The 27,017-nt window shown below is 50.7% G+C and overlaps 1 protein-coding gene across 1 annotated transcript in view; it reads left to right on the plus strand.

Moving 5' to 3' along the window:
* Positions 1–27,017, plus strand: part of LOC126531316 (mothers against decapentaplegic homolog 6-like) — a 105,304-nt gene that overhangs the window by 33,051 nt on the left and 45,236 nt on the right. The window contains exon 2 of the mRNA XM_050178812.3: positions 25,345–25,401. Coding sequence (XP_050034769.1) covers positions 25,345–25,401 — 57 coding nt within the window. The remainder of the gene's footprint in view (positions 1–25,344; positions 25,402–27,017) is intronic.

Raw genomic sequence — 27,017 nt, forward strand, 5'->3', positions numbered from 1 at the left:
GCGGGAAAGGTTTTCAGTTCATTGCCCGGCGAGGTGCAGTCGAAACGGCCAACTTTTTGCACGAATGCATGCGTGCCTGTGTGTCAGTTAATATACTGGAGCGGGTTGGTGTAACCGTACTCAGTGGTCCGACCGGCCCTCTGCCCATCTGGGCGAGAGGATCAGCGGTCCTGAACTTTTTAAATACGAGCATTTAGTAACTCGGCGAACTCTTATTTGACGATTATTAAGAGGAATTAGTGATCTGACACCAAAGCCATCTGGTTGGTGTGTTTGGAAGAGTATGGGAGAGGGGGGTTTCGTTGATATATATATATATATATATATATATATATATATACATATACATACACACACAGCTAACGAACTAACTACACGCAGCCGAGCGAAGCATACGTCGGCCTTGTTAACATATATTCTCACGGGAACATAAGGCGAAGGAGAGCAAAATTAACACGTGTGCTGTGAAAGTTTGCACAGTCGGTGCGCATTGTGTCAGTCAAATGAATATATCGTCATTATTTCCTGCGTTTCTAATGTTGCAAGGAGCCCTGGAGGGCATGACATGCAGCGGGGAACGGGCACTAATCCACTCGATGTCACGAGACAGCTTGCTGTGGACCTTGATGCCGCGCTGCACAACGACATAAACGAAACGCCGAACAACAAAGCCGTAGCTTTTCGACGTTTTTGACGTGTGGCTGTCGGCTATTAAAAAAAAAAAGGAAGAAGAAGATAAAAAAATAAAACAAGTCCTTACTGCATATGCGCAGGCGTTTCAGAGTTTGAAGTTGCCTTGGAAAAGTATAGTGACAGTGTCTGACCGTCTATAGGTCAACCCCTTTTTCTTTCTTTCTTAACGTGGGTGGTGCGAGCAAATGTTGTTGGTCTTATATTTCATTTACTGTAAGGCTGTTCGTTCTTGAGGGCGCTTGTCACGCTGGGCAACAATTTTTCCAACGTTGACCGGAAACGATATGCTTCGAAGGCGGCACTGTAACATGTAGCGAAGCAACAACGATTGTTCGGAGACGTGACGAGAACGCATATGAGGGTGGTTTTGCGAGTAGCGTTGGCTAACTCGCTGCCCCAACTGTGTCAGCGCTGACACATACGCATAGTTGTAGAATCTCTACGGCGCGCGTCAGAGAGAGAGAGAGAGAGAGAGAGAGATGACGAAGGGTGAAGGTTGGGAAACTTAAGATAACTATACTATACTAAAGTTGTCCGGGAATGCGAGCGCGTGGCGTCTTCGACGTTATCGCGGCGTCATTACACAGGACAGAATTTGTTGACGTGGTGTAGCAATAACGCTGGGTACGATGACGTTGCTCACAAATTAAATAAATAATAACGATACTAAAACAAGAGTTGCGTGCGTTTCTTCTGGCTTCTGTTGTTCGTGTACGTGGCAGCCGCAACGAGCGCGCGCAGGAACAGGGCGAGCCTCCGAAACTAGATTGTAGAAGCAAGTATCGTAGTACTCGCCGTGGTGGCTTAGTAATAAAATTTTGGCGTTGCGCGCTGCTAAGCACTAAGTCGCTGACTCGATTCCCGGGCGTGTCGGCCGTGTTTCGAATAAGGCGAAATGCAAATGCGCTCGTGCAACGTTATTTGGGTGCGCGTGAAAGAACCCCGGTTGGTCGCAATCCGGAGTTCCCCCACTGTACGGCTGGCGTCACATTCGGAATAGTGGTTCTGGCATGCAAAATCCCAGAATTTTCTTTTCTTTTCAAGCCTGGTCTAACAATAAAGTTTATTTCTCTCTCATGTATCACAGTGATGCATTTATTGCAATCTGCCGCTTGCTAAAATATTTTCTGTATAAAGACATTAGTGTTTCATTCGAAGGGGCAAAATAAAGTAAGACAAGTAAAAATATTGTTATGTCAGAAATAACTTGAGCTATACGGGTAAAATGGCTTTCACTGCTATAGGAGTGGGAATGGGCCAGTCTTTTCAGGAGCGCAGGTGTGGTGAGCGAAAAATGGGTGCCGAAAGGGGGCCGGCGGCGACGCCACTTTCGAATACCTGCTTCAGCTCTCTCTCTCTCTCTCTCTCTCTCTCCTCTCTCTCTCTCTCTCTCTCTCTCTCTCTCTCTCTCTCTCTCTCTCTCTCTTCTCTCTCTCCTCTGTCTCTCTCTCTCTCTCTCTCTCTCACACACACACACACACACACACACACACACACACACACACACACACACACACACACACACACACACACACACACACACACACACACACACACCGCGTTATCTGCTCGTAGCAATTAGCTTATTGATAAACAAGGTTCGTGGAACTTTTCTATCAGCAAAACGGGTCCAGATACGCTAAAGCATACTGTGAAATCACTGACGTCACAATAGGGAGTTTTTTTATATTGCATGCGCAAAAACTAGGGGACGCAAACTGCCGGGCTTACAAAAGAACCGCCAATGAGTGTAAACAACGCAAGCTGGGTGTGGCGCTTTGCGTGCGCAACGGTCTCTTTGGGTAACCAAACTCCCGTTTGCGCACGCAAAATCGATAACTCCCTAATGAAGTAATTGGCCCTACGGTTCGGGCGCGAAATTGCCAAAGAAATAAAGTTTGTCCGTTAGTTTGCCTTGGTCAACCTTATTCTGTCGGAGAAGTAGGGATAGTGTTTCAAGTGAATCAGCCATGCCATTATAGAACGATTGTTATTATTGGCCATGGCGTCTCCTTAACTCAACCGTGCCCTCGTCCTTGTGCACTCTGTAGCAGACGACGCGGATGACCCAAGTGCTGCCGCCTCCTGGCGGCCGAGAGGTGCGAGGCTCGTGGCCCGAGCCACGTGACTTCCAGAGCTCCTGGACTAACGTGGCCGTTGCAGCCTGGACGCTTGACTCGTCCTTGACTCGTCCGTCTCGCCACAGGCCGGTTCTTGGCCTTGTTCTCGCCGGTATAGTCAGTCCTAATTTGTGGTCCCGCTTCATCGTTTACTCGGAATGTAGTCGTAAATTGATGACTGCGGGGCGCATTCCGAACGCGCAAGCTTCCGTTCGATCACGGGACGCTACTCAGTCCGTCGGCCAAGCCGCGCAGGGCTTAGTCATTGCTTCGCCGGGAGGACCATTTGGGGCTGCCACGTACTGATGGCTCTCCCCTTAGACAGACCGACAGACCGCTCTCTCAAGACGATATCCTGGGACCTTAGCCGAAGTGCTCTTGTATGCATAAAGCCACTAAAACGCTGTTGCGCTTCTTGTAGGCGACTAGACTCAACGACCGCCTGTGACTATAGTCATACTGCTATATATATATGATGACTATAATCACACCGCCTGTGACTCAACGACCGCCTGTGACCAGGCGGTCGTCGAGTCTAGGCGCCTTCGTGTCAAGGGCATGCGTGTCAGGGGACGTTCCTCTGTCGACGTGTGCGCACTGACTGAGTCGTATTTTTTTGTTTTCCGTTCTCGAAGTGGAGAGAGACAGATAGGAAAATAAGCAGGATAAATGAAAGACAGGGAAGTTAACCAACACTAAGCCCGGTTGGCTGGCCTACACATACAGAAAGGGGGATATTTAGAGAATGAGAGGCAAGAGTTTATATGCACTGGTGTTGCCGACGTATTGGAATTCTTAGCGCAGATACGGTCGCTCAGTCCAGATGGCTTCAGGAGCCGCAGCAGTGCTCTGTAGTGGCCTAAAGTCTCCAGCTGCAATGTGCGAGACTGTGTTTACAAGATCTTTGTAGCCTACTGTAACAGGCATTCCTTGTCTAATTGGCTGAGAAGAGGCGAGGTGCTGTGTTCTGCGAGAATGCCTTCAATTTAGCTGGTTTAAAGCGGTGCGGAGGACAACGCCAAGTGTAGTGCAGCCAATCGTGCACCACTTTAACCGTGCTTTTCATTCTCTCTTTTCTCTCTCTCTCTCTCTCTCTTTATCTCTCTTTCTCTCTCCCTCTCTCTCCCTCTGGTGGTTCTCACTCTGCAAGCCGCCGAATTTCCACACTTATCCGCCTTGGTCGCGACAGAATCGCGCCACCCTTCTCTGGTCAACACCTTTGTTTCTTTTCTTGAACGGCGGAGCAATGTGTTCCAACAGTGTACAACAAGCGCGCATTGGTGACGCCCCGGGATGTTGTCAGGCGGCCAAGTAGAAGAAATGTCTCGCGCTATGCACGCCCTCACGCGCGATGCATTCCGACCGAGGAAGCGGTATTCAACGCAGAGACGCGCCGTCGCCAGGACCTTGCTTCGCAGCGAGGCTGCGAAATATAATGCACGTCTCCTCGAGCGCGTTTTCTTTCTTTCTTCCGCGTGCGGCCCGCGTTGCGCAAGCCGACGCCCCCGGCTCTAATGAAACGAAATGGATGCGCTCCTCGCGACCCTCCGGCGTCGTTACTTGCGTCAGATGAAGTGAGTCGGCGGCGTTATACGCCCGCAGAACGTGTATCGCCAGGCACGTCTTCCTCCTGGAAGAGGTCCATCGTGGGCGTTGCCTTGTGGGCACGGGTGTCTTTAGCGATAAGTGGAAACCGAGCGTGATGGAACACCGTGCCGAATTGGGACTGAGCTCGCACTATGCAGCGAGTGCGGATCACGACCGCGACGATTGGTCGCCCCTTGCGTGCAGACACCGAACTATTTTCGGAGTGAGCAGCGGTGCGCTCACTTTCCGCATGATGCGTCCTCCTCGCTGCGCGCGCCGTGCACGTATACCGTTCCTCGCAAGCGAAGGTGTATAGCGAGCGGTCGCTGTGGTTCCCGGAAAGCATAGTGAACCGGTGTGCAAGCGTCCCAGCGACGTGTTCTCTCCGCTTGCGCAGCGGTTGCGCCGAAAATTGAAAACTGGGTCGGGCGCCGGGGCGCCCTCCCGGAGAGCGCTCCGCGGCCGCTGCCGACTTGGCGAGCACGTCGACACGCCGATGACTGTTGCTCCCGCTTCTGCCTGCGGTTAGCGGGGCGAGTTGGATGCGTCACGGCGGCGCTCGTCCGTCCGTCCTGCTGCTGTGCGGTTGTGCAGACGGACCCTGTGCTGCGCAACCATGCAAGAGAGTTTTCCCGTAGGATGATGCCGGTTTGCAGCTCGCGCTGTATCGTAATTGTGTTTCCGAGTAGAGCGTGATGTTACATCGATGTTCAGCACGGTACCCTTTAAAAGAAACGCGCATTTAGTATTCGGGAATCGATTATTGCTGTGATAGGGCATAAAGGACCGTGAACAATTTTTAATGTGTAAATGTGGATTCAGTTGATTTCTTGGTAACTCATTTCCGGTACGAAGCAAAAAAAAATTGTTAGTTACATTCGCTTTATTACTGGATGGAGGTTCCGTTTAACGAGTGAACTGTACTGTACATTGCTTTCATTGAGTGCGGCTGCTCACGTCTGGTGGGCTTGATTTCTTACAGCGAGGCTGTTGCTTTATAGTTGGTCGGCATTTTTCGTGGCGTGCTCACCCAAAAACGAACGGCAGCTGGAACGCTTTGGGTTGGAGTTTCCGCGTTACAGAATGATCGTTTCTCGTTTATTCGAATTAGAATCCGATGCTATCATGCCCGCAGGTTGTGTGTAAGTCGTACTTTACGAATTTTCTGACGAATTTTACTTTGAAAAATTCAATTTGTCCAATAACGCTCTTGCGTTAGACGGAGGGCCTACAAGAATGAGGATGTATGCTGTGCTAACGGCATCGCCACATAGCCGCTGCGGCCACTCAGACAGACCTCAAACGGCAGCTGGAAAACGGCTTTGCCTTTCAGTTTCCGCGTAACAGATTTATGTTTTCTCGTATATTCGAATAACAATCGGAAGCTATCACGTCTGCAGCTTGTGCGCAAGTCTACGCATTTTACGGCGCAACTTTTTAACATTCATTTATTTCAATAATGCACTTGCGCTTGGCGGAGGGCCCAGGAGAATGAGGATATATGCTGCACTTCCGCACACGCGCACGCGTGTGAAGTACGTCGCTTGTGGTGGTGGTGCCTGTGTAACGTCGGCAACAGCTTCGCTGTACGTCGACTTACCTCACAGGGTAGAATGGCGGCTGATATCTTTTTGTTACAGTCGTACCACGTCCGCCGTCCTGACCATGAGCGGCGCTAGCTAAAAATCCCGGGACTAATTAATGTACACAAACGCGCTAGAAAGTGAACGGAGAGGTGGCACCGCTGTAGCTTACAAAGCACCGCATACGTGATGCTTAACGTGTGGCTTCGTTGCCCACCTGCGGCAAGTTGACTTTTCGTCCACTTTCATTTCCTTTTACTTTATTATTTGTACAATTAAATTAAACACTGCAATTAACTTCCGTTATGCTCTCTCTAGCTTCATTGTCTGGTCTTCGTGCTGTACTGACGTCGGTGCGCGACAGTATATACTGTTCGTTCGATGGTATAGGTGGTCTGCAACGCTCATGCAAAGTGTGCACGCTTTATTCCCCCTGCGACAGTGAGTACGCTCTAAATTGTGCTCTCTCTCTCTCCATCCTTATATACCCTTCCCCCAGTGCAAGGTAGCAAACCGGGCGAGGGTCTGATTAACCTCTCTGTCTTTCCTTTTTATCTGTTTCTCTCTCTCTCAAATACGTTGTTAAAAGTGCTGGGAACATGTTCTTGATTAGGTTAAGTGCACGCTACACGACAGCGTCGTTGCTTGAGCCTGTTCATTTGTGTATGTGGGTAGTTGTAGCGCTGCTACTTCGGCGATTTATATTTCGTAGCCGGAGCAACGAGCTCCCTTGGAGCTGGGGCATCGTGCAGCACAGTTTCTGAAAAGGGACGCCCGAGACGATCGAGAGACCCTTATGTGGTGGCAGGAACGAGTGCCGTTGCTAGGTGTAAGGGTGCCTCGATGACCTCGTCGCCGTCGAGGCACCCTCTCCTGCACTGCTGGCTTCTATATAGGCGGTGTTGCTACTAGGTGCACTGCCCTCCTTGCCAGCCGTGGCATTTTAAAGACGCGAGTCTCTTCGAGAGGTTCTTCAGTGTGCATTGGGCGTAGCTCCACGTATTTTTGCCTGTTGACCTTCTTTACGATTTTTTTTTTGTTTACTTCCGCGCCTTTCGATAGTTTGCATACGTGCGAGACTAGGTATGAATTTCCGGCTGCAAAAAAATGTGTACGTTTCGCATTCCGTATTCGCGTCTTCTTTTGAAATAGCAACACGTCGCGTTCTGCTAGTGGGTAAACGGTGCGTGACGCGTGTCATGGGCTTGTTTGGTGGGAGTGGCATTTATAGCGAATCAAGGAGTAAGTACTATTTCAGGAACGATTGGATGGGCGGATTGCTGTTGTATAATCATGTTGACTCTACGGTAAGTGGCGGTCTCTCAGCGACTCTTTCTTTTTTTTGTAAATGATTTTTGTCTATAGGGGACGGGATCTTGCTCGCCCAAGAAAACCCAAAGCCTGTTTCGGTTTCGCCGGGACCCAGGCTGCTTGCGTGCTCGAGCGGAACGCAATTCCTCTTGCTTGCCCTAATCTAAAGATCTGAAGTATTAGTTACGACAAGGAAGCGCGCTTTGTACCTTCCTCTTTTTTTAAAACCTCAGTCATTCGTCGCTCTGTCGCGCTGGAGACGCTTTGTTAGTTGTAGCTGCGCTATACCGAAATCCGATTTGCCTTGTACTCTAGCGGGTGGGACCATGGGAGCCTCGGAGCGGGTTAGGTCGCCTGCTAGGCGTGGATAGGCTTACCGACCCCCCTTGGGCTGAGAAAGCATAGTTGTAACTGCGGTGTGGTCGGGTTGGGTCAAGCCAACATCTGACGCGACCCGCTCGCATCCATTTCACGTAAAGGTTGGTGTTGGTGTAGTTAACGCGTTGTTTGTGGCGCAAGGCGGAATGCGCCTTCCGCGAAGTGTCCGCTAGTGCGTGGGCACTTCGCAGAAAAAAAGTGTCACTTTGTGGAAGGCCGTGACCGGCGGCTCGTGCAGGAAGGGGGTCCAGTAAACCGAGCGGAACGGAGACGTGTGGACGGGCGCCGAGCTGTCGCCCCTCTCGCGCTGGCTCGGCTCCAGCAGGCAGCCGCCAAAGTCTGCGCGCAACTCGTTCGCCGTGACGAGATCCATCCATCGCTCCTCCGCTGCCCACCCGAGGGAGCGAGACGATCCCTGATGGCTCATTCGCTCAGTAGGAGGTCGCGTCAAAGGGACTGCACCGATGTCAGCTTTGGTTTAGGTGTCGCCATTACGGATGCTTACGCGTAACGACTGACAGCTAGCTCTGCGTGCGATGTCTGTGGCCGAGCAGAGCGACCACCACTGTCCTCATTATGGCTTTCAGACACCCCAGCGCAGTGAGACGACTGACTGCATCGTACACTGTCCGTAAAGTCGTTGTTGGAACGCCGTCTGCGACATTTGTCGACCGGCACGGCAGTGAAGGCACATTCGTGCTCCTTGAGAACGACTGGCCTCTGTCATTATCATTGTCTGCGTGGCGCCGTCGTGTACACCGCGTATTACCACTTACTCATCCCCCTTTCAATTCACCGCCCCCTCACTGAGCGTTTCGTAGGCGACCGTAGCTAGCGAGATAAACTTTTTTGTTACAATCTTGCTTATTTATCCCCTTCTTTTTCACTAAGCGGAGGCAGCTGCAGGAAGCAAAAACGAAAAACTGGCGGCGACACTGCCCTAAAATTGGCACACCAGCGTGCTGTGATGTCATGGATTTTGCTGACAGCGTCCACCGTGGCGTAGTTCTAGTTCATTAATTGTCGAAAAAATAAATAAAGTAAGAAAGGAACCAAATCGTATTATAAAAGAACAGAACGTTCAACTTGGGAAGTTTGGACAAGTATACCGAAGTGGCCAAAATACGTGAAAATACTTTCAAAGCTGAACTGATTCAGTATTCCTACACAGCGTCTATCTAAAGGGACGCTATGGTTGAAACGCCTTGTCATTTTTGTGCGGTTCGTTATCGCGTCCTAGCTCCACTTCTATTTCTTCTGGAATGCGTCGTCGTCAGTTGCCGAACGTGCTTTACCTTGCTTCACTTATCGACACATTGACACGCTTGCCTAATTCAACGACGTACTGATGTAACTTGTGAAGGTTTCAGTGGCTTGTTGGAAGCGTGTCCGCAAACGTACGTTGTTTGGCGCGAAGCTTTCTTATCGCTGGACCGCCGAAGGTGTCCTAAAGACTGACCATGCAGGAGCGAAGGTCCGCTTCGTGGTTGCGGTGCCAGAGATTATAGCCACGTCGGTAAGGTAGAATATCGCGTTATCTTGGCACCGTCCCATTTATAATGCTCGCTCACTCATTCGTAGTTGTACAACCAGCCATCAACGTCGTCATCACCAGTTCCTTTAACGTAACGCACTGCAGTTGCAACGAAAGTGATTGAAGCCGGCGAAGTCTGACTGGAGTCGTCGGGCGGTAGGCCAGGTAGAGTCAGACTGCGGAGTTCCAGCGTGGACGAGAGACCATCAGTTCCAGCAAATTTAATGGCGTTTACTATTGCGATAGCAATTATATGGACACTCCAGGCGCATTTCTGCCGTCGCCGCGCGCCCTACGCTGTATGTGCAAGTGAAAGCATGCGAGGGGAGCCGACGATTGCGGCTCATTCTCGCCCGCGCGAAAGGGAAGCGGGGAGGAAGCGCGCCGTCTTCCGTCGCGTGCGGAGCGCCGGGGGGGGGGGGGGGGGGGGGGGGGGGGGGGGGGGGGGGGGGGGGGGTGGGAGGGGTGCGGCGTTCTACTGCGACTGCAACTTTTCATGTGGCGCTTGCGCGCGGTCGCACGGCCTTATCGCCGTATCTTGAGAGCGATCTGCGTTGGGGGCAGTCTATAGGTGCGTCGGCGGCTCGTAGCTTTGTGCGTGCTGTGTCTTCTCGGCACGCAGTTTTCGTTGAAGAGATAGACAGCACGAAGGTCACTTCGCTCGCCGATGTTGCCGCGTTTTTTCATGCCAGCGTTTTGACGGCGACTGTTCGCGGTCATCGAGTCCGATGTGTTAATGTTTGCCTTGCACACTGACACCACGCTTGTTAATTTAGTTACGGCTGATAAAAGTATTATCCTTACTTCGTATGGCTGTCTGCTGATTTGCTATCGCAAGCGATGCTTCGCCTTTCGGACGAAACTGCGGCTTTTGTTTGTAGGGTGCGGATTGATGTGTTATAGCCCATTGGTGTCCAAGACAGAGTCTCTACGCCAACTATCGTGAGGCGTTGGCGATGTTGCCAAAAACGCGCGTCGTTCGTCTTCTTGTTGGTTATTAGTAAGCTTAGCGATTATTCAGTGGCCTGGTAGCGAAGCTTTAGCTCTGGAATTGCCGATGAGCGTTGTACCGCAGTAGACACTCCGGCCGAGGGCGGCGCTGCTTTCGAGAATCACTAAAGAGAAACACTATATCTATTTAGACTGATAATATCCGTTCAGAACTCTATTAGCGTCAGTTTTTTCGCGTGAATAGGTCCGTAATTAGAAGAGGAGGTCAAAGCCATGGTTCCTCTTTATTTACCACGCCAGTGTGACGTCATAAATTTCGAAGTATTATCTCGTATTTGGGCTGTTATGCCTCAGTAAAAAAAGGTCTTGAAACTTGTTAAAATCTGATTTTGTCCCTTTTAGAATACAATACGGATAAAAAAAATTGTTCGCTTACGTCTATAGTGGACCAAATAAAGTTGTTTCACTCACTCACTCACTCACTCACTCACTCACTCACTCACTCACTCACTCACTCACTCACTCACACACTCACCTCGGCCCTAGCAGACGTCGCCAAGATCCATGACGTCATGGCGAGCTGGTGCGGGTACTTGAAGGCGGCGTCGTTACCGGTCTTTTGTTATTGCATTTTTTCTCGCTTACGAAGCCTTCTACCACAAGAGCGTTCTTTTTTCTTTTTCTCTCCTTCGTTTCTTCTTTAAACGAACACATCTCTACTTATTTTTCTCTGTTGTGTGGCCGGCCCTTCAAGGAGTCGGGCAAAGGTCCCCTACACAAAGGCGCCGTTTCGGAGCACGTTTGCATGCATGCGCTGGCGCTTCGTTAGGTTGGCTGTACTCACGTCGCACCATGGTGCATCGCTTGAATATGCGCGGGTGTTTAATGGGGCGTAATAGCTCGTAAGTGTGCACGCTTCTGTGCGCGTGCTCGAGCTTCCCACAGCTGCCTTGTACAGAGGTGTTTGCAAGGTATAATACGTGCTTCGAATCTGAAATGGCGCAGTTATAGAGGCTCCGTTCGTGGCGCAGTGTGTATATCGTCGTCCTTTACGAAAGACCAAGTACGCCAGTTCGCACGTTGTGCCCGCGGAATGTGTCTTGCAGCACGTTCTAACCAGTAAAGGGTGGGCCTGGACCACCGTGGCCCGGACTAAGCCACGCCGCTTCGTCCAAGAAATGGGTGGGTGCTCGGGGCGTGCTGCTGCCTTATTGTAAACACGAGTTGAGCAAAGAATGTGGTTTGGCGAGAAGACCTTTCGGCGTACTGAGCTGCTTCTTGATATTCGTTCAGTGGAACCAAGCATACTTAAGCCGCAGAGCTTGAAACACGGTTAGCATTATATTGCGAATACTTGCCTCTCAGCCGAAGAGAGCATTCATTCATTCATTCATTCATTCATTCATTCATTCATTTTGTTTGTATGTATAGCATACCCGAGGTTTTGTGCTTCATGTTTCTTCCGGTTGTAATTTGTGGCTCCTCGACGATTTGGTACGCTTGCACGGTAATGCAACATCTGCGTTTTCGTGCGGATTTTCCATTCAGAATGAACACATTACGGCTGGCCGCTGCTGCATGCCTAGGATAGTCTGTCCACTGTTCACTCAAGCTGTGTTCATTTATTTCCAACAGGGGCGCCGAGTCGTCCGGGGTGGGTTGCTGGCGGCGGTTTATTCCGGCTGTATAGTTACCGAACCCCTTATCGTCATCCCCAGATATACACGTCGAGGTGCTTGCAGCTGCGGTTTCGAGTTTTGCAATGTCGCGCACGCGTTCCCCACCCACCGGTTCTTTCCTCCCTGCGTGTCTTGAGCTCCGCGGCAACAATGTCGCCCCCTCCCCCCCCCAATCCCTTCCACCCCCACTCCACTAAATATAAAAGCGGTCAGCTCCGCAGAGGCATCTCTTCCGAGAAGGCGCAAATTTAGGCTGCCTTCTTCCTCCGCAGCCTACGACCCCTCGCGCCGCTTTCCTCCTCTCACGGAGGAGCCGCCCGCGTTGCAGTGCTGCATGCTGCCGCTGCCGGAGAGGTTCCACGTGTGCTATGCTGGCTGGCAAAGCACCCGGACTGCTTGCTTGCTGTTCGACGTTGGGACTCCTGTGACGTTGCAGCGCGTATTTCGCCGCTTTTCACCGAAGCACACATTCACGAAGAACTCACGGAGTAGCCGTCAGGCAGATAAAAACATGTATTCGCGAAGTACCAGCCCGCACTGTTCATTTCGTAGACAGGGCCCGGCTGCTGAAAAACATGGCGCCCGCATTGCTATATATACTTGGGGTCACACACTCAGGTCCTGCGCTCACGTAGTTTGAACGCTGAATGAAATTGTGAACTTCGGGCAAGTTGTGCGTGTGTTTTCTGCGCTGTTTCCTTGCCGGCTATAGAACGAGCGGCTCTTAACTGGAAGAGGCCGGCCAAATCATCATATTGCCGAACGTCGACGGCTTCTGACAAAGAGGGCCCGCATCGCTGGACTTGTCTAGCGTGAGAGCGTTTCCTCATTGGGCGGCGTTGAGTATTTAGAGCCCGCCACTGATAGCGATTGCTTCGGTGATATCTAATCTGCCGACCACACTCTATGCAGTCGCATCACAAACTCCGTGCAGTGCAGCGTATGTTAGGGCTCGTGTCAGCCACTGATTAAGGAGAGCCGGCTATACGCTTTCCAGAGAATGGAGTAGGGCTCGCCCAGTGTGGGCTACTAATCATCAGGTTGATTCAGACGGCATGCCCGTGAGGAAGCCATCAGAGGCGGACAATGGAGGAACCTTTGGTGTTTTTCAAAGCGAATGTGCATACATCTGCGCCTCAATGCATTTGTCGTGTCCGTGGGCAAAAAGTCAATCACAGCGGGAGGCCTGCGCCGCTGTGTTCCTTGCAGCACCACCGGATGGCGCTCGCCTCCGCGGCAGCGGTGACGCCGGCCTTTGCAGCGGAAAAAAAGGACCAGGAAGCTCGCCTTCGCGTATAGCCTTTGCCGCAAGCGTTTCCCGGTAAAGATTACGGTTGCATAATCTGCAATTGCCGGGCAGCGGCAACTGTACCATACGAAGCAGAGATTGACGTAACTACACTTTCACATGTAAAAGAGGAACCCACCTAGCAACTGATTTCATTTTTGTTCTGATAGCGCTATAAAGGCTACGCAGTTAGGACTCCTGAAGAACAGCGGGAACATTATGAGCGGCGAAAGGAACAGCAACGCCAATATGCACAACGATGTCGTGCTCAGGCTCGGCAAAACCCGGTTCAAGGCTACGTCGCATTGATCTACCGCATCAGGCGATACTACAACTTCGCCGGCCAACCACCTTCATAGAGTGTATCGGAGCCCCCCGCCCCCTCATTTCGTCTTCCTTTGCTTTGTTTCTTTCTCATTTTTAATTTTTTTTCCCGAGTCGGCTGACCCGTACCCTAGTTTAGCTATATACAGCATGGAATTAGTAAGGTGGAGTACAGACGTCAGAAGCTCCAGCCGATCAGCCTAGCACTATCGGTTGTTGCTCGCTCGTAGCGATTGAGAACTGGGTCAGCGATTGGCCACGTGGTCGTCTTCCGCAGCATTTGCGCTGACCAAGTGAGCTGGGAGCGTAGCAAACGAAACTTCACCGGCCAGGACGAGCAGCGCCGGTCTCCTCCCGTTTCCGTCGGCGGCGTCGTCATCCGGTCGCCGTTGCCGCCAGTGGCGTGATGCGCGCTACGGTGGCCGCCGCCTTGTGTTGCTCGCGCCACGAGGATTGTTCCCACGCCGGAAGCAGCGCGCGTGAAGTCGAAGTCGCGGGCTCCATTGCCCGGCCGGGATTTCCGTGCGCTCGTCCGCCCTCTAGCGCTTGCTGTACCACGTGCTCCTTCTCCTCACCTGTTGGTCCTCGACCGCGCGGTGCAGTATGCAAGCGACACTGAACGGTCTTTCCTCTTAGGACTGGCGTACAACGATGGCCACGATCAGAGAGTCAATGTCCGGCTTCGGTGGTAGCGCTCTCATCGAAACTTTGATCGCGACTTTGATGCCAACTCGGCAGCCGGCAGAGGCGTAGGCGCGAGCTGTACTGTACGTCCCATGGTGCAAAACGGGCTATTGCTTGTTATTGGAGGGGAAAAAAATGCAATTACGACACGTTTGAATTAAATTCGTTGCATTACAGAGAGAAATTTAAGTTCTGGTGACTCTCGGAAGGAGAATATCAACTTAGCGCCTGAATCCCTTTCTTTTTTTTTTTTTAGATTTCCGGGAATTGGTAAGTCTTAAAAAAAAACTGAACCACGAAGTTTGCAAATTCGCAACTCCTCGCCAAAGACAGATATCGCAGTTTTGTAAACTGCATATTGTTGGGCATCTGAAGGGAACAAATTTGACATGAATTCGGAACTTGCATGAAAGTGCTATGCTGTTTGCGAGGTATTTTGTCGAAGCCCTGCTCATAAATTAGTGGTATATATCGGAGCGGTTTATATTACGTGAACTTTGCCCTCTTTGGATCTCTTAATAGGGCGTGTTTACAGAAACGTGATATAATTATTTGTAACTGCGTTAGAGTTGAAAACGCACCGAGTTTTTTTTTTTTAGTTTAATTCTTGTTGAAAGAACAACGGCCTTATTATATAAACTGCTTGATACAGCTACAAGGTTTTTAAATTATTTTTTAATGCGACGGACCTAATCAAGATCAGTGCACTGGTTGCCGAGAAAAACGATTTAGGAGGATATTAGTAAGTGTTGAAAGAGGAGAAGAAATGTAAAGAGGGAGTATTTAATCTAGTGCATGTACACATTTTTTTACTATAGCGACCATAAGCGCAACTTACTCGGGACATTTCGCCTCCCATTCAGGGGACATGATGAGCGCGTGCTAGCTAGACCGCGGGGTGGGCCATTGGTACCGGCGGTACAGTGTGGGTTGCGCAACATTTTCAGAAATACGAAGGGTCCCCACTTTTGTTCTCATGCCAGTGTGAAGGAGTTTTTTAAGTGGACACACAACTTGACTCCACCTACCTCCCCAACCTTCGAGGCACGCCTGCGCCGATGTCTGGAACCAATTCGGCTCTTAGATAAGTCAATTAGGCAACTACATAAATAAATGAGGTAGTTATATTAATCAATTAGGCATTTCGATTTGGACGCCACTCTCGCGTCTCCCCTCGCGAGGGGCCGTGTCAGAGGCGCGTACCGATTCCGGGAGAAGAGAGAGAGAGAGGAGGAGCAATAAACGGGGGTTATTTGTGCCAAACCGCGCCGTAAGATCGCTCTGATTGTTCGTGTTCTTAAGTGTCACGAATCGGCCAGGTGCTTTGTGTATAGAGAGGGGGTTCACTTCCCCCCCATGTCAGCGGGGCAACAGTTCCTGTGTTGTGTGGGGTCACAGGGACCGCGCGGTGTTGGGTGACGCGTCGCGGCAGGCGCCAGGAGGGCGAGTGCCGATTCCGGTAAGTCGGTATTGTGCGCACGGTGTTGGCAGTCCGCCGACGGTCACACGAGTACACACAGACCAGCCTTGAAAGGGACCACTGTACGCGGTATTGTGGGTCTGGCTCCCGAGTACATGACTAATTGGAGGCGCCGCCGAAGTTAAGAAGGGATTAGCAGCCTTGACCCCGTGCCGCATATACGGAGCAGGGATCTATTCTTCTACGCGTCCGGAACGCAATCGCCAGCCTTGTTGTTGGGTGCGACTGCCTGTGTGGTGTCGAAGGCCAGCTTACAGTGCACGCTGTAGGGATGCGGTGCACACGTGAAGAGTGCATTCGGACGGCGGCGTCTTGTAAACGCGCACTCGGAGAACTTTGTCTTGTAGACAATAAGTTTGAAGGAGAAGGAGGGCCGTCAGTCTCCCACACGGACAAACTTTGAGTACAGCTGCACTACGTGGTGTCGATGCCCCTGCTTCCGAGACATTTGCGGCCTAGAGACGCCCTTGGGATTTGAGGCGGCCTAGCGATAACTTGTTCGGGCCTGGCGTGTTTTGCTGAGCCCGTCACTAACTACGGAGAAATGAGAGGGCAACGGAGTTTTAGGGAAGAAGGAAAAGAGCTTTGTTTTCCAATATGTTTATTTTTAAGAGTAAGCCCTTCCCTGTGGGTTGTGGCTTAACAAACGGTTGACTCTGATTGGCAACTGAACCTGTGGGATGGGCCAACGGCCCTACCGCCTTCTTTTCTTTGTATATTTGGGCTATAAAAATCTGGACGACATGCTGTCCCTCAGACTTGGCTGAAATCAGAATTGCTGATCAATCAGTGAGCCTCCGTACTAGGTACGTTAAAACGAGTCTGGGCTCTAACAGTCATTGAGACAGTCGAAGAGTTAGACTTTGTTTCTCAATTGCTGAAGTTTGTAATTTATTTGTTTTACCTGCCATGTATATAGAAAAGTTTAACTATAAAGATTTCTTGTACATCTGATCTCCATCGCTGCCTGTCTGCATTTGATCAACAACTGCCGATCATCGTCCGAGAAGCTTCAAGTTCCAACGGAGAAGCGAGGACAACAGAGAACGAACGAAACTTTACTCGCGCGAAAGTGTTCTTTCTTCGGCCTATGTGGGCGTCTCTCTGATTGAAGAAAGCTGTTGGCTAATGCCGCGCCCCTGGCCCGGTCCACCAGACTTTGCTGGTCTTTGCTGCTCTGTGCCGTTAACATTGCCTCGCACGCTTCTTCGATGGCTTGTAGCGGATCTGAAGCTGCATCTTGATTGTTTTTCTTGCGGTGTGGGCACCCGTAACACATGGCCAGGAAATGACAAGGTGGCCAACAGGAACTTACGAAACCTCACAGACAAGGTCTTAATGGACTCCTCGACTACGTGAATGACTTCTGGGAAAAGGCGAACTCCCAGCAGTATGGAAGCGCGCAGAAGTCACTATGATACCAAAACCCAACAAACCACTACAAATTGGCAACTTACGGCCCATCTCTCATTTCCTGCACTGGAAAGCTCCTAGGAACACATGGTTCACGATCGCCTCGCCTCGTACCTCGAAGGCTCGTGACTCATGCCTCACAAAATCTTTGGCGTCCGACAGCTCCTCTCGGCACAAGATATCCTCGCACAGCTCAAGGAAGACCTCTTGGACTGCCTAGAACGCCAGAGGAAGTTCTCTGTTTTACCCATAGATGTCAAAGGAGCCTTCGAGTCTGGTGTCATGCAGAGGGTCTCCGCCCTAGCCTACGCTACAGAGTCGTCGCGCGGAGGGCGGGCCCACGCCGTCGTCCGTCCCTTCTCGACGAGGGTTGCTTCTTTGTGATGCGTACGAGTCGAGAGGTTGGAGGAATGAACAAGAGGGTTTATGGACATAAGGTAGGCAAACTTATTTACAAAGCACACGCGGAAAGGGGGAAGCAAGCTTACCAGACCCATCGTTTCTCTGACGACCGGGGCTGGAAGATGTCAACGGCGAAAGCTCGCCAGAAGGTAAAGCCGCTCCAGCTCCTGGCGTCTCGTTGCTGCAGTTCTGGGAAAACCCTCCGTCGTCTCTTTCCACCGCCGCAGCCTGTCACTGAAAGACGCACCTTACGGTACGAATCAGTACTACAGTGCCCACGTTCACTCGGTGAAATGCTGTTTCGCATAGGTACCGCAGTCACGCAGGCCTCCGCTCTTCGGCTAATACACCAAACCAAACAATACTCTCTATGTATAGTCGTAACCATAAATCTTGGTAGTCATACACAGTCATGAGGAATTCTCATATATGCCTCCATAGGACAACAGATGGACGGACACACAGACAGATTTCTGAGGGAAGTAGCCCTAGAATGCTTACGCATGCGGTGCCAGAAGTGTCTCTTCTTCACCTCAACCTCCCCCCCCCCCCCCCCCCCCCCCCCTACACGGCGCCGCACAAACGTGACCAATCCAGCAAGCTTTTGGAGACCAAAGGTGGCTGCGGTTGCGGTGAAGATGATCGACGAGCACCTACGCGCCGATGAATGGCTTGCGAAGAAGAGTTTTGAGGTGACGATGACGCCTCTGGTGTGCGAGGGAGAAGAAAATTGCAACAGTGAGCTAACTTCGTGCAATGCCCATGGCAGCAGGGCGAGGTATCAGATCTGAGAGTTCGACCGTGTCATCCGGCTGCGTGTCCCGCGGACCCGGCAGGACGCAGGGCATGTATAACATAATCTGTCTGCTACCCGACCTTCGGAGATGTGCTGATGGAGATTTCAGAATGATGAAGTAGCAAATGGTGGAGCACCAAAATACCGAATTCCGAACCACCGACGCCACATATATGGTGCGTTTGCCGTGATCCATAATCAGCAGGAGTGTTTGCCGTTGAGCTATAGTTGTTGCCTGCTGTTAAGAACAAGAGCAGCGCGAAGGCCGTCGTATGCTTTAGCTGGACGAGCTGATGTACTGTTGGCGCTGCGACGCTAGCGCAGCTGTAAGCGCGGTTATGGGAGCCGCTCCTCTTCTCGTCATACTGTCTTGTGTCGGTGAACTCGAGTTTACAGCTTTACAGATTCCCGAAGTGGCGCCTCTGGCGCATGCGTCGCGCATGCCGTGTGTGACGCGGTCGTAACTCATTTGAAAGCTTTTCTACCAGCTTATCTATGTCTAAGTGCCTAATTCTGTCTCGCGCGCGCAATTAAGCCCCGTAGTAATGAAACTAGGTCATTTTGCCAGATCTCGATGCTGCAAGCAGCGGCAGCTGTATACCCGTTGGTGTGCCGGTGAGCGTTGAGCAGCGGGGAGACAGAGGGGAGCTATTCCTGCCGGCGAGATCTTTTCCCTCGTCCCGTCTGTGGGCCGTAAAGCTGTTGTGCGACAAAAGAGAACGACTTGCGCTCGCGCGCGCGTGCGTGTGTGCTTCTCGGGCGCCACGGTGAGCCGAGATAAAAGGGAGCCCGCGTTCTAATCTCGCGAAGGCGCGTTTCCTTTTTTTTTTTTTTTCTTCGCCCAATAACCACATTTGTGGCGCGATGTGCAGGCCGTTTAGTCGGCGCTTATGACTAGGAACTGGAGAAGAGAAGCGAGGGATGGCAGAGGAGCGTCGGATAGCAAGAGTCAGTAGAACGAAGACCATATACCAACTCGCCCGAATTTTTGCCTATAGTTTACGAATTAGTGCTCGTTCTACGATGTTACGAAGTATGTGTCATGGTTTACGAATTCTGTTCTTGAAAGAGTGTGTAAAGATGGGGTAGGGCGCCACTACACAAAAAAGCACACGCACACACACACACACACACACACACACACACACACGCGCGCGCAGAAAAGAAATTGCAATGGTACCTGGGCCACCCTCTTGTTGCAACGCAAGATGCCATATTCAGGAGGAGTTCTTGCTTCGAAAAGGTTTGTGCACACAAATTCCAAAAGCAATACAAATCAGACTCTTCTAACGTCGTGTGCTGTGCGCTACTACTACTCGTTCTGGTCCTGCGTCTTTTTTTTTCTTTTTTTTTTAATAGCTTAATAATGTGTTTGGGATATGAACTGATCACGTTGCTAAGCTTCCCTGCAAAGGAATACGTTGACAGCAGATGAAAGTGCCGGCTGGAACGTTGTACATTTCGCGTATCCTTAGGGGGCCTAGATCGGTCTGACTTTAGTAGGTTGCTTTCATACGGCATCTTCTTGTCCTGCTTTGCCTAGAGAGCATGTAGGCTCCCTAGCTTTGCGGAAAGAGGCGCCTCCCCTGGTGACGAGCAGTGCTGCAACGAGCGTGTTTCGCCGCTGTCGCGTATGCCCCGGTGTGCGTGCGTGTGTGTATGTGTGTGTGTAAGGCCCTTCGAGTGGGCAGGCTCATCTCGGTCGGGCAGATAGCGCAGTGTTTTGTGCACTCGAGTGTCGCGAGGCAGGAGTAGAGACCCCCCCCTCCCTCCAAGTGCGGCGGCGGCGGCGGCGTCTGATAAGCGGTGCGGTAAATAGGCGAGCCGTGGGCTGATGGCGTGTCGGGCCGCAGTGTCGCCATGCGTTTGCTCAAGGGGCCGAACTGCGTCCTTGCCCGCCGCTTATCACCGCCTGAATGGAATCGCGCCCTTTCCCTCTACACCGCTTTTTACGCCTGTGACGTCAATTCTCTCGTTCTCTCTTCAATTGTGTGTCGAGCGTTTTGGCTGCTTTGTACAATGGGTGCAGTAGTAACACAGCTCGATTTTAAATGTGCGATCACTTCCGCCTATGACGAGGTAACATGGCGTAACGCTTCACGTAGCCCGACTGAGCAAAGCTTTTCGTTCGTAAGAACTATGGGCTGTGTTGGCCAGTGACATCGCCATTGGCTGACCTGGGTTTTTGCAAACAATTACATCTTTAAAACACTCTTGTTTGTTAACACCCTGTGCTGTACGGTCCAGTATCTCTCACACGGCCATGGCTTGTGCGAGGTTTTGTTCATTGTTATTACCGGCCATTCAGCAAGAAAAAAATAACATGTATGTGTGGGTGGGGAAGGGGGAAAGCTTTCCCATCAATCGCTTTCCCTAATTTGGCGATCCATTTTCAAACAGATTACCCTCTGTCATGCGCAAACTACAGCCACTAACAGCTACGTACGGTGGTGCCCGTAGTGTGGGACATGGCATTCCGCCATCGTGGCAGAGAATGAGCGGTAGTCACGAGAATTGACCCACCCTAGCAAAATCCCATTGATACGTAACACGATTACACATCACTTCTGTATGCGTTTACAGTTCCGTCAGTGGGGAAAAAATGATATCAAGAAAGAAAGCCTGAAACCTGAATTTTCGCGCGCCGCTGTCTCCACCGGGGCGCGTGCGTGATTTTGTTGTTGCTGCTGCTCATCATACCGAAAGCGTTCGTTCCTGGACCTCGTTCGGCAGAGTGTCCATTTGTCAGGAAACGTCGGCGCTGCCTCTCCCGTTTCGCCTTTGCTTCTCATGTCCCGGTGCTGCACGGAACGGATAAAGGGAACGACGACGTCGGAGCGGAAACGTCGCGCGCGCGTCTCGTTTGAACGTCCGTCGGTCGACGCCGGGGAAAAGAAAAAAAGAGAGAGTGGGGAAAAAAAAGGGGAGGGGGGGCTCGCTGGATGCTGCCCGAGCGATCGTCTCCGGAGTCGTTGTCAGACCGCCTCCGGCGTCGTTCCGGAGCTGACGGAAGGCGAGAGGAATAGTAGGGAGGGAGGTGCAACCCCCGCTGCAGCACCCCCCCTCCCCCCCCCCCGGGTTGCAGCGGCGGATATTTCTGGTTCTTCTTCGATGGTCGCCGCCGGCTCTCTCTCTGCTGCCGTCGAAGATAGCCGACGCCGCTGCTTCCTCCCCCTCGTCCACTTCGGAGCAGCGGCCGTTGGCGCTGCCTTGGCAGCCGGCCGACGTCGCGGCGCCGGCGTACCTCCCTCGTCGTCTCGCGGCGTGTCCGGCAGCCGCTCTCCCAGGGGCCTCGTCCTCGCTCGTCGGCGGCCGGTCGCAGGAGGACAGGGCTTTCACGAGCAGGCGTTTCGGTCCACGGGCACCCCATTGGGTTGGTATGGGTTGCCGTTGTGTCGGGGAAAAAAAAAAAAGATAAGGAGGAGGTGGGTGTCCTTACTCGTCCTGTCTTCTGTCCAGTGGTGGAGTCCAGTTGCAGCTTTCAAGCACGCGAGTTCGTGCGACTCTTTCTCGCTGCATGCGCTATTCTGAGCGAGCTCGCGTTCCTGCCTTCTTGTCGAACCCGGTCGTGTGAGCTTATATCAGAGCTGATGGTCTGCGGGCGGGAATTAGTAAACGTCCCACGGCACAGCCGTAGGCTAACGGCCGTGAACAGATGTACATGACCCTCTCACTAGCCAGCGTTCGAACGGTAGATGACGCGCCGCTATGCGACAAAGCGAATATACCACGTGTTTCATGTGCGAAGCTTTCTTAAGCCAATAAGTGTTAATCTTCATCATCATTTATTGTCCCTTCAAGGACCCCTTTCAGGGTAGTACATAAGTTCTCGTGCTGCGTTGCTGTGGAATTACTGTGGTGAGCCTAAACATGTTGAACGCAAGTGCTTTATGTTTGCTTCCTCTCTTTCACTAGCACCGACCGTTAACATCTCGTAGCGAGTAGCCAGGCTGCGTATTGTGCTCGCGAGTCGCAGTCGGCGGCGAAACAAACAGTCATATAGATTCAAGAATTTCCAATCGAATGATATCTCTGCTTGCGTACTGATTACGTTTCCGACTTGCCTTTCTTTTTTTTTTTTACCTGACTCAGTGATTGTACAAGACCTTATAGAAAAAATTTTCTTGCAAGCGTCAGAGCGCCGCAAACAATTGACTAATTATTTTTTGCAAGGAACCGGTTTCGTTATCCAGAAAGTGAATGCCCCGTGAGTCATGACGTCATTGTACATTGGTACGCACCGTTCCTGCGATCGCTGTGACCCGGGGAAACATGCGCGCGGCACACATTATTATCGTTTGTTTTTTCTTCTGAGCAACATCATACCGATTCTTAGTACTACACGTCAACGAATTTTTGCTCCGTATCACAAGCGTCACGACAAGGTCGTTGAAGCCGCTCCGGCTTTTCGAAATCAACTTTAGTATCAAATTAAAACACTGTGCGTTTCTCGTGACCTTTATACTTGCTAAGTGCTATTATTATTTTTTTTTTTCGTAACGCGTCAGACGCGTGTGGTAGTGTTCCTGCACGCAACTTCCAAAATATGTCCTTTAAGCGGCATGTGATGTGATAACTGCGCAATCGGTTTTACTTATCGCTCGCGCGCTCCCAGACAGTGCATAGAGAAAGCGTCGAATTGCGGTTATTCAGCTCCCGTTTCCTTTCGCATACTTTAATATCAGTATTTTTTCCCCTGGTTCCCTGCCTTCTGTCTGCGTGGAGGAGTTTCCCGTGGTCATGTTTCCTGGCGCTGCCTCTCCTCGTGTCGGCGGTGTCACGTGATGTACTCATTTTCATAGGTGTCGCGCCTCCCAATGTGCGCAAAGTTTTCGTCGAGCATGACCGATTTGGTACGGGGAACTACACTCTTAACGCTCATGATAATGTTCGAAATCACGTGTACTATGGACAGAGGGGCGAAGAAGGGAAGAAGCAGGCTGGCAATTGGCACCGGAAGGGGCACGACGCTTGCCAATACTCTTCAGGAAGTGGAGTATAGAAACTGAGAGCATAGAGATTGAAGATAGGGAGAAGGGAAGCAAATAAAAAGAAAGGAAGAACAATATGACATATCACAAAAAATAAAACAACGACAAGGAACACAGAAACACGCCATTATGAAATTAAAGAGACGGAAGATTTTTTTTTACATTTTTTTTCAACATTTTACAAGCAACACACGTACACCTTTCCACCCCAGCCCCCCCCCCCCCCCCCTTTTATTTTGTAAGTAAATCCTCTGCCCCACGATACATTTGATACATTTAACGTTTCAGTAAGGTAGAAACATTGGCCGGTTGGTGTAGCATATAGCTCACCTGTTGGAAGACGAGCGATTGGACGAAGCACAAAATTATAAGGGACACACACAACGCGCAATATAGCGCATCCTTATTCTTGTGCTTCATCTAAACGGTGGCATTTAGAAAAACTTGGCGCATTTGACATGTTTCACATGGAAAACCTGTCTCCTTGTTAAGATTCTTGCCGCGCACCATCTTTTGGGACTCTTGTCTTCTCACCAGGTCTGGCCATATTGAGCTGACAAGTGCAGTGCTTACAATGCGCGCAAACGATCGTGTCTGCTAAGTATTACATGCCTATATGGGCCGCACTTTTTTTTTTCTCGCAATTTCGACGAGATGCGCGGCGCTTATACACAGGACCGAACCTTTTGCTCAAAGTGGTGCCGGCGCAACCGGCGACTACTGCACACGCCAGATCCCCGGATGTACCATTGCGTCAGGGGTCAACGCGCAGTATTGTAGCAGCACGCGGAAGTACGCAGCGTGCGAAAATTCGGCGATGCGCAAGCAGCAGCATTCGGGGCAGCGAACGCGATTGCTTCTCCGACGGAATTTTATTTCAAAATTTTTAGGCTGCCATGTTGAGGGGCGCGGCCGTTACGCGGGTGCGGCCCGTACATGAATCTATACGGTAAATATCAAACCAAACGCCGCATTTTCCCCTCTTCCTCCCGGGTGTCGCGCTTCCAGCCGAAGAATCGACGACAAGCGCGCAAGTGCGTCTACGCACATGGCAGTGTTGTGACGTCACTCACAGTGACATGTGACTGCGAGGGTTATTCTAGACAACATCAGTTATTTGCTTAATGTGTTGCTTAAACAGACGAATTAAAGTCGAAGAGAAATAACAAGACGTACAAACGGAATGCCCGCGTGTTCTTGTTTTACTTCCTACCGTAGCAAGAGAGATATGTACTTCCGTTTCGTCTGCTTGTTCCCGCGTCGTACGGTCGCGCGCGCAGAAAACGAAACTATGTCCTTTTCTACCGTGTTCCAGAACCGCGCGATCATACTCTTTCCTTCTCTCGCGTCTGCCTCGCTGCTCGTGATTGTGGCACTGACTTATGATGCCGCCAATCGGGCGTTTTCGTGCAGGCGCGTAAGATCGTCCGCTGTGCATAAACGAGACAAGCGCGACTCGCGCGCACTCGGCAGAAACGCCCGAGAGAGGAATAGAAAAGAAGGCGGGGACCGTGACGTATTCATCATGCGATCATCCCGCTCCGGTATGGGAGGACGCAGTGAAAGAATTTCTCTTGTGGAGGCCAGACGGGGCAAATGAAGAGAGCGTCTATGTTGGCGGTTAACTTCGCCTCCTCAAATCATGGGTTCGCGGCGCTTCAAATATTTGTTTCTCCGCTATTAATTAACTAATTTTAAAAAAATTAGTTTTCTCACTCTCTCTCTCTCTCCAGCATATAACCAAAATTTGCTATTTTCTATTAAACATTTAGCAGAATTATAGCGGACTTCACTTCGAAAATGGTTTTGATATTTACTACGTGCTCATTCCAGCAGTAAGTCCAGTGGTGAATAGCTACCTCGATTTCTTCGCTTGTATAACGCCTTTCCCCGCGCTGCAACCGTGGTTTTCTTCATCTCATGTATAACATTCTGGCGCATTCTTCAGTGACGCGCTTTTCCACGTACCAAATAGATTTGCATATGTCGCAGTTTTCGTTATTCACTGGGAACAGCGACTTTAAACTTGTGTGTTACCGTGTGTGTTAAACTTGTGTTACCGTGCATAACATTGAGCTTTCGCCTCGCTAGAGCCAGTAGCTGAGTGCCACCTCTCTTCTCGTGTCGCAGAGTCTCCACCGCCACCGTACAGTCTGCAGACCTTGGAGGAGAGCTACCTACCGATTGGTGAGTGTGCCGGAAGCATCAGCCGTTGTGTTTTCAATGTCCTTTGCTTCTTTTTTTTTTTCGGACACTTTACAAAACGTTCACGACAGCTACACGAATCACGTCACTACAGATAATTTATGTACCGAGACGCACATCATTTGCAAGAGCAAAGGAATCACTTCGCTAATTACACTAATTGCATTAATAAACTACTTAGTTTCAATATTTGCGGCACATGTTTATGTCGGAAAGTCGAAGGAAGTCGTCATAGAAGTCTAGTTCTTATTTACAACTTTTGCGGCTCATTCTCATGCGGGAAAGTTGAAGCAAGTTGTTACATAAAGGTCAAGTTCCGTGCTTCAGCATTTCAAAACGGCCGTGTAAACCGAAATAACTAGCTTGAAGTTATTCGTTGAATTTACCTGTTTACGCGCGCAGCACTTTGAAGCAGACAGCTCGTGGTGCAACCCACCTGTGACGTAGCAGGGCGGCGTAATAATCAAGCTGACATCGCACTTGCCTCTTACGCCCAGTAGCCCCGGACAGGGTGCTGAGATGAAATCTCTCTCTCTCTCTCTCTCTCTCTCTCTCTCTCTCCTCGCTGTCTTGTTCCCATTGGCGCTACGCGAAACTCCCGAGTGGATGCATATAGTTAACTTCAGCAGCAGGGGCGAGGCGGACCGGACCGCTTTATCGCGCCGTATATAACCCAGCTTCAATTTGTTATGCCGCCCTGCTACGTCACGGGAAGGTTGCACAGCGAGCTGTGCTTTGCCGTGCTGCGTGCGTGATCCGGTAAATTGAGCAAATAATTTGAAGTCCATAATTTTGGCTTGCATGGCCGTGTTGAACGGTTGAATCACGGAGCTAGACATGTATTGCCATTCCCTGCGAATTTATTATTTAAACGTGTACTCTAAAGGTTAACTGAGAAGTTAATTAACTCAGTTAGTTTAATTATTTAATTGATTGCTCTAGTATTTCTTGCGAAAGATGTCCGCCTGCGCACAAAATTATTGTCTAGTGAGGCCATTCGCGGAGCCTTCGTGGCCTTTCTTTTTTCTTTGAAGAAGAGTGTTCAAAGTAAAAGAAAGAAACAAAAAAACAAAATAATAATAATAATAATATTTGGGGTTTTACGTGCCAAAACCACTTTCTGATTATGAGGCACGCCGTAGTGGAGGACTCCGGAAATTTTGACCACCTGGGGTTCTTTAACGTGCACCTAAATCTAAGCACACGGGTGTTTTCGCATTTCGCCCCCATCGAAATGCGGCCGCCGTGGCTGGGATAAAAAACAAAATAACACTGTAGACTGCGGTGAGACGCACCATGGTTCAACCGATGACGCTTTGCGGTCACTTGATGCTTGAAGCCCGCGGTCGAGTCAACTCGTTTGCCTGTGGCGCTCTTAAGCGGGTACGGGTGTGCGAATATGTGAAACGTTCGGATAACGATTCGAATATTGCCCTATTCGATTCGGTCCTCGAATCGAATAGTCACCAATTGAAAATACCAATATTTTTCGAATACTTGACGTCGTCGGCTGTACACGATCAAACATCGAATGCGACAGCTTTCATCCAACCTACAGCCAGACTTTTCCACCTAAACACGATCACTAGCAATAAAAT

The sequence above is a fragment of the Dermacentor andersoni genome, chromosome 5 (genome assembly GCF_023375885.2).
Source record: "Dermacentor andersoni chromosome 5, qqDerAnde1_hic_scaffold, whole genome shotgun sequence".
In the NCBI taxonomy this organism is placed as follows: domain Eukaryota; kingdom Metazoa; phylum Arthropoda; class Arachnida; order Ixodida; family Ixodidae; genus Dermacentor; species Dermacentor andersoni.